This window comes from Pteropus vampyrus, unplaced genomic scaffold (genome assembly GCF_000151845.1).
Source record: "Pteropus vampyrus isolate Shadow unplaced genomic scaffold, Pvam_2.0 Scaffold60, whole genome shotgun sequence".
NCBI classification, from domain to species: Eukaryota; Metazoa; Chordata; class Mammalia; order Chiroptera; family Pteropodidae; genus Pteropus; species Pteropus vampyrus.
This window is the reverse complement of record NW_011888841.1, coordinates 1,540,533-1,548,782: the sequence shown is the minus strand read 5'-3', so window position 1 is coordinate 1,548,782 and position 8,250 is coordinate 1,540,533. Positions and strand designations below refer to the sequence as shown.

The 8,250-nt window shown below is 35.6% G+C and overlaps 1 protein-coding gene across 8 annotated transcripts in view; it reads right to left on the bottom strand.

The window, feature by feature from the left end:
- Positions 1-8,250, bottom strand: part of ENAH (ENAH, actin regulator) — a 110,038-nt gene that overhangs the window by 72,327 nt on the left and 29,461 nt on the right. For 2 of the 8 annotated variants that reach the window (XM_011360843.2, XM_011360844.2), the window contains exon 1: positions 5,798-6,014. The exons of 2 other annotated variants lie outside the window; for them this stretch is intronic. In XM_011360843.2, the coding sequence (XP_011359145.1) occupies positions 5,798-5,853 (56 nt within the window). In that variant the 5' untranslated portion in view covers positions 5,854-6,014. Of the gene's footprint in view, positions 1-5,797; positions 6,029-8,250 lie in introns of those variants that run through there. 4 more of the 8 variants (XM_023531003.1, XM_023531009.1, XM_023531008.1 and 1 more) reach the window with 4 other exon arrangements.

The following is an 8,250-nucleotide window of genomic DNA, read 5'->3' as shown; positions in this document are numbered from 1 at the left end:
GAAGTTTAAGTGAAACGGTTGTAAAAGTAAGCAAATGCGATCGTTTTGTTTTGAGGGAGGACATCTTCAAGCACTGCACAAAGTCTCCATTTCTGGGACTGCGTCAATGAAATCACAACACTACAATCTACTAAATCTTGCTGTTCCCACTGGGCCAACGGTCTCTCTTCTCTTCACTCCTTTATTCATGCTATTCCCGAATGTCCATCCAGAAAGCGTTCTCTGTCCTGAGGTCATAACTGTTACTGTTCAATCTGTATCTCACACAGTTCACATCCGAGCCATCCTTCGAACTGGCCTCTCCCCACGCCACTCCCCCAGGATGGTCTGCAAGCGCCACAGAACTGCAGGTGTCCTCCTACCCCAGCCTGGCTCTCACTGTATTCCGACGACTTGTTTCTTAGGCAGTGCACGTCCTAGTGTAGAGAACTGTACCACCTCTACCCACAGTGTTCCTATTTGAAGCATATTCAAGTATTTGCTGAATGTCAAATGAGCAAATGGATTACAATGCCCAGCACGAAATGTGGACAACCACTATTTTCATCTTTTTAAACTTTTTTTTTATTAGAGATCACCTCCTACGGAATACGCAATTTTGTATTTGAAGTCAGTGGGAAAATCTCTCATTCTTTTATAGACATCTTTGCTAAAAGCATAATCATTGAAGGTTAGGAACTATACATGTGCTAAATAAACATACGGAGTTGATACAATTAAGGAATAATATGCATATAGAAAACGCAAATCAACCTCAACACATACAATGTCAATCTATTTGAACGAAGCTTAGGAGGAACTCAATCTCAAAACTACCAAATTAATCATGGCATAAAGATTCGAACTAAGTATTTCCACTAGCCAACTGATTTTAATCAGACGAAATCTGAAACTGACTTTGATTTACTGAAATATATCTTGGTATGAGTAGTTGGTCACATTCATTCTAACTCCTAACAAAATGAGGGGAAAATACTCCCAGCTTTCAGATGGAAAACCTAAAGCTAGTCTCTCTTAATCATGAAATGTGCTTTGTCATGAAAAAGAGGTCTCTGAAACAAGGCAGGAACTACTCAGAACATTCTAAAGCACAATGTTTATACCGATACTCCCATGTGTTAGCTTAATCTTTTGTTTTTGTAGCAGCTGACTATCAGTTGGCATAGGATCTAAATCATGATCCTATCTCTCAAAGTACTTCACATACATCTCCAAGCAACAGCTGCGTAATTTTTATAGTATATCTAAAAATATAAAGTTCAAAGCATTAAATGAATTTCGTCTAACAGTTAGGAATATGACTGAACAAAATACAGTCAACTCCATTCATGTTAAAGGAGTAATTTAGCAGAAGGCAACATTCAAAATGATGAGTAATCCAATTCATAAAAAAAAATAAAAATGTTTATGGGCTATATTTTAATTTTAGAAGTGTCCTCTTTTTTCCCTCAAGATATGTAATACCTGCAACTGTACTTAAAGTTCCCTACTGCTAAAGAGGATATTCTTTTTGGCTAAAAATTTAGAAACTCTAGTTTTCTCAATATCTTGACATAGTTCTATGCCCTCCCACAACTTTAATTGAAGACTCTTCTGAAGCTGGCTTATTTTGTCTTTCTATGACTGACCTCATAAGCCACTTAGCTGCAGAAAGCTTATGCTATCTTTTAATACACTACCCCAGAAGTCCCACAGGCTAGTGAGACAGACAGCTATGTCTAACACAAAGCACTCCTCACTGAGAAACCCAATTTTCAGATACTTTTCTCCCCTAGTGACAATCACAATAAGGACTTATATTTCACTTGGGCAAAGCCCACCAGGCAAACCCGCCTGACCGATCCCTCTGCCAGTCAGACCTGGCACATGATCAGCCAAGCATCCAGAGGGCTCTAGTTGAGTTCAGCCCTCTTAGGTCTGTAATTGCCTGATCTCTAAAATAAAAGGGTTCCCAATACTACGTAAGCCATATGACAAAGCTACAAAGGCCACATATTGCCTTGATGAAGCTATACAGCTTCATGTTAAGCCAAGGAGTTGGGTGGGAACTGGCTTTACAAAGCACTTTTTCAAAAACTTTATTTATATTCATCGACTAGTACTTAAATTATACAACAATCAAAAGACTATGAATATTCTCTAATATTAAGCCTGAAAGGAGTGATTTAGCTTATATATATTGCTCTAAATCAGTTGTAACTGTTTCTAGAAATTTTTCCTTATTTCATCTAGGAATACAGTTGAAAACTGTATGGATTAGCCATTTCATTTCAAAAGCCACGAAATAAAAACATCATAACCAAGTGATAACGATGCAACTTGGGCAGTGAAGGGTTAAAAAATTACTGGTCGTCTTGCAGTTGGACAGGACGTTCCTCACACACAGCTGCCACCTGAAGACTTCAATCTTTCTCTTGATGCTCAAATGAAAATTAAAACATCTGACCAGTGAGATAAAAATGGTAAATAAGCTGAACAAGTGGCCACAGCTGTTAGGTACACAGTTCTGTCATTCTGATGACAGGTCGAGGACAAAAGACCTAGTTAAAGTCCCTTCTCTCATCTCTCCCTCCTTTCTCCCATACTCTTGAGAAAGACAATAAAATCTCTCCAGTCAAGTACTAGACACCATTCCTACATGTAGGACACATACCAATGGCTGTTGACCGTTCAAAATGAGAACTCCACATCACAACAATCATTTTCCCTAAGTAAAAGTCACTAAATACTTTAACCAACATTTAAAATTACATGTGGGACTTCCTGAAATTTTATATGTGTAGTTAAAAAACTTTTAAAACTAATACACAGTTCTTCATTACAGTTCAAGGTACATGTTTAAAAGCTAGTTTATTATTAAAACAACCCAATATTATTTAAGATATGGTAATTTGCAGTCTCTTTTAAATTATTTTTATTTACATATTAATACTCTAAAGAAAATTGGGAAAAGTATACTTTCAAATATAACCTTGCTTCTCTTTCTCCAAGAATTCAATATAAACATTACACTTTAGAATGTCCTATTAATCTTTAAATTTAACACTAGTATGAAGCTTCAGTTTCAAAAAAGGAAAGGAATTGCTATGTTTATTCTGCCTCAGCCTCAAAATGTACAGAGACATCCACTGCATACATGCTCTGGCTACTTAAGTGCTATGAGTCACGTTTATTTTCAAAGACAACACTTAGGGAGTATCAATCAGGAGGACTGTGAAAAAGTACATTAAGAAACACATTAGTCTTTACCAAACTGATGGTTTTAAAAATGAGAGCATCTGCCAGTACATAAGATGATAAAATTGAAATCTCTTTATATAAAATTTCACAAATTTAAGTAGCATATGGCTATGAGATTAAATGGTCAAAATAAAAATTATTCATCACTTAGGATTGCAAAGAAAAAAAATAGACTATGGTGAAATGAGAAGTGTGTTATATAAAATAGATGAAAATACCACCCAATAGCCTTTCACATATCAGGTTTTAATGGGTCGATCTTAAATCGTATTTATTCAACTACTATTAAAAGTAAAAACATTTTGTGAGTAAGTAACACATTTTGTAAGTACTGTTAATTTCTGCTAAAAACTTCTAATAAGCAAAAACTTGTATGTAAGCCAAAAAATCCTCAGTAACAATACACATTATGAGTAAAATAATAACACTGTTATTCTAATAAATAAACGGAGAAACTTAAAGGGGTCATTTTTTGTGGTAGACATAAAAACCGGAATTCCTTGTCTCTTTCCTTTGAAAACACCCAACTTGGGCCGGGGGGGGAGGGGGCACTCCAGGTTCTTTTACCAATTTTTGGCCGGTGAAGTTACTACTATTTCTTTTTTCTTTGGATAATGTCAAGTGAATTGAGAGAGAATGGACAAACAGAGCTAAAGGGGAAAACAAGGGCTTAATACAAAAAGGGGTAAATAAGTAGGTGGTAAAATACGTGCCAAATGGCTATTAAATAAAGAAGGACTACACACTGGGTGATTTATCCACTGGAAATAAAAATCAATGTTTAAAAATTACATATGTTAAACATGAAACACTGAGTATATATTAATAACAGTATCTAAAAGATCAAACAGTAAAAATCTTCCTTTTTCATTCAGCTAAAATATCACCAAAAAAGCAACAAATATTTGTAAATGGAGGGGAAAAAAACAACATCTGAAAAAAGCATAATGCAGATTAAATAAACCCTAAGGGAAAGATTACGAGATGGCTGCAAGCATACTCTGGTCAACGTTAATTAGACATTACGTAGGGGTTGTGAGGGGTTAAACCATACACGACAGGGGTGATGTCAACATGCAGTGTTGATTTCTCACGGGGCTTATGAAAGAAAATCTGCACAACAGAAAAACACTTCCAAAAACATGAACCTAGAACTATCGAGTTGCTCGTTAATCTCTGAAATGCAAATAGGAAATACCAAATTAAAATCTAAAACCACACATACAGCTCATAAATAGCATAATTACTTTGAAAAGACAATAAGAACATGACAAAATAAAGCTTAAAACATGTAAAACAAAGTGCTACATGAATGCTACATCAACCCTTTAAACAGTCCTGCAATACCCACAATTTCTACTAATGATGGCTAAACAAGTAGTGGATGTATTATAATCTAACTAGAAATAGAACGGATACAAAGATCTAGCTTTTAAATTTTATTGCAAAAAAAAAAAAAAAAGTCACCAATCTTTCTTAGTATTTAACCAAGCAAGATCTAATAGTTAAAATTAGCCCTCAGGTCAAATAGTTCTGTGTGCAAGCTTTAACTCTCCCAAAAATCAAGATAAGTGTGCATGTGTGCTTGTGCTGTAACACAACCAGGTACGAGGCAAACTCCAGCACTGCTGTAACCACGAGTCAGTTACTGATGTCTCCTGAAAACCAATGGTGATTTACAATAGGAGTCCCTCTTAAATATGGAGTATCATATCCCATAGTTTTAAACCATTATCGCATAATTAGAGAAGCAGAAGCGACTGAATAGATGTATTCAAGAAATTGTTTTAAGACTAATTACAATTAGCTGAAAACACATACTCTGTCTTGAAATGAAGTGATAAATACTATTGAAAACAAATACTTTCTATTAAATGCTGAGCAAGTTTCTAGTGAAAAGATTAGAAATGCCAAAAAACAAAGGGCACTGAGTCAAGGCTTCTACTCCCAGTCATTCACTAATCTCATCATCACTGAGAGCTAACCTACTATGTGATATACTATGTGATATGCACGAGGTAGGAGCTTTACAACCACTGTTTCATTTCATTGCAATAGGTACTGCTGTTACTCCCACCTTGCAGAGGAAGAAACTGACGCTTAGAACTTAAAGAGCTTGCCTAAGGTTATAGAGGTACTAAGCCGCAAAACCAGAATTCAGACCTGAGCAATCTGAGCCCAGAATCCTTCTTTTAACTACCAAGTATGTATGCATTTGGTCTTTATAGTTTCAATTTATTCATCTATGAGGTTCTATTCTCTTTAGTTAATGGGAAAACAGCAACAGTTTTTTCAACTTTTTAAACAAGACAGATCTAGAAGCAATGAAAAAGAGATCTTTAAAATCAATAACAAAAACACAAACACCCCAACATAAAAATGGACAATTCACAAAATCATTTAGAGAAGGCTAATAAAGATAAGAAAAATACTGAAGCTCACTATGGTCAAGAAATGCAAGTTAAAACAAGATATCCTTTTAAACTTTGATAATATCAGAGTAAGCAAGTAAATAAATAAATAAATAAGTAAATAAATAAAAACAGCACCAGCGTACCTTATTGATAAAGCGGAAGGATTAAGCATTTTGAAGGGCTGTTTGTCCTTAAGCATCAAGTCTTTGAAATGCAGACATCCACTGATTCAGCAGATTACCGCAGGTTCACTTAAGGAAATCAGGAAGTATATTATGTACATATAAGGATGTTAAACCGACAACTACTTGTGATGATGGAAATTCCAAGGGATTCTGACTGGGTAAGTACATTTTTAGGATGAACCTTACAAAACTGTCGATATTCAATTACCTGTGAATAGAAAATCATACAGTAACTCTTAAAATAACACATCTATATTTGAAATTGACATGTTTATATTATATTGCGGGGATATAAAACAGACTATTTCAGAAAAGAGGAAAAACCAATAAAAGTATTTGACAGACAACTCTATGTCAGGCACTTTAACATACACAGACTTTAACTTCTTACAATCACCCTGTGAGGTACTGTTTGTTACTCTCAGCTCATAGATATGGGAGCAAGTCTTAGGTTAAATAATTTTGGAAACTACTAAGAGGCAAGGCTAAGATTCAAACTATATATATGACTACAAAGCCTATACTTTCACACCAGGTCACACAAATACATTTCTTTCGCAAGTGTATTAGAAATAACACTGCTTTCAAAGCATAAGAGATAACGAAATTACTTATTAAAGGCTGAATCAACCCGTCCCCCCTCCAATTTATGTGTTGAAGTCCTAAATCCTAGTATCTCAGAATGTGACTATATTTGAAGACAGGATCTTTAAAGAGATGATTAAGTTAAAATGAGGTTGTATAGGTAAGTTGGCTTCAATCCAATATGACTAGTCCCCTTATCAGAAGAAGAGATTAGGACACAAAAAACCACATGGTGAGCACAGCCTGGACATCTGCAAGCCAAAGAGAGAGGCTTCAGAAGAAATGAAATCTGCCAGCACCTGGCCCTTGGACTCCTGGCCTCCAGAACTGTGAGAAAATAAATTTCCGTTGTTTAACCAGCCAGTTGGTACTATTATGTGGTATGACAACCCTGGCTAACTGATAAAATACTTCTACTCTAAACATATCAAACATCTTAAAAACCTAAACTTCACATTCTCCTTAAAGAAAACATGTTCTTTTAGAAAGATTATTCATAAAGCACCAAAAGAGAACTTTTTACAAGTACTTTTAATGCAATCATTTAAAAAATATACCTAAATTTAACCTACTAGAATTACCATATTTTAATACATTAGTTGAAAAGCACTGTCATCAATTCAAAATAAGTAAACTTTAAAAACCTTAACCAATCACAAAATTAGCCCTCCTTCCACTTATCCAATAAAATAACTAAGCCCACTAAGAGCCTGCATCATGCAGCTGGCAGTGCCAAGCAAAGATCTGAAAAGACCTCACCATTCCTGGCACAATGTAGGGGTACTTCTTACAAGTCCAACACTAAATGATTCTTTTAAAGGCAAAGACCACAAACAAAACAGAAGAGGGCTATAGTAGATCACAGATACCAGCACAATCTGAGAAGTCTAGAAAGAAGAAGGATGAGTGGTAACTAGCTCATCAGACTAGAGAAAGCAGAAATTATCTCATGGAGTACCAAAAAGAAGGCCCAGAAAGTGTCAGGAATCAGGAGCAGAGCAGACAAAAGAGAACTGGTTAAAACATGACAGAAGGAGTCATTCGTCAAACGCCCAGGTCCGATAACCCGAGCCACTCCACAGAGCCCTCCTCTGGAAAGCTCATACTAGAGAGACGACAAACAAAGGCAGGTAGAAGGAGAATTAAGTGCAAGTCCAAATACTGAACGGTAACTACCAACCACCGACCACCCTCCTCTTTTCCAACTCAGCCACAGCATCTTGGCCGTCAAGCTGATTTTCTTAGGCAGGAAAATCCCTGTATGGAAAACAAAATGCCTAACAGAAAAAGGACCTACATACAGACACTGACAGCTGAAGGTCTCTCAAAGAAAATCAAATCCACCAGTTCACCCTTAAAATAGAAGTACCACCACCCTATAAGCTCTGCCCATTAAAATACACATTCCAATTCACTTTAAAAGAAAAAGCCTCACACTTAAATCTGAATAGACAGCCAAGGATCGAACATTTGAGAAACACTTTAACTTGAAAGAAGCAAAACAAAGGGGAAAAAAATATTCTGAAACAGACAAAACAGAAAATGCAGGGAACAGAAAAAAATTCAAATTATATGTAATTCCTATCCTCAAAGGAAATAAAGATATTCATGGGAGAAATAAGCGCATATTCTAAAAAAAAACTCTCAAAATTAAAAAAAGACAGTAAAAACTGTAAATCCAATCAAAGAGACGGAATATAAAGAAAAACAACAAATATAGAAAATGGGAAAGGAAAGAGAAGGCAATCGAAGAATTGGTTCAGAAGGCCCCAAAACCCCATAACAAGAGTTCTTTCTTTCCAGAGAGCCCATTACCAAAGAAATAA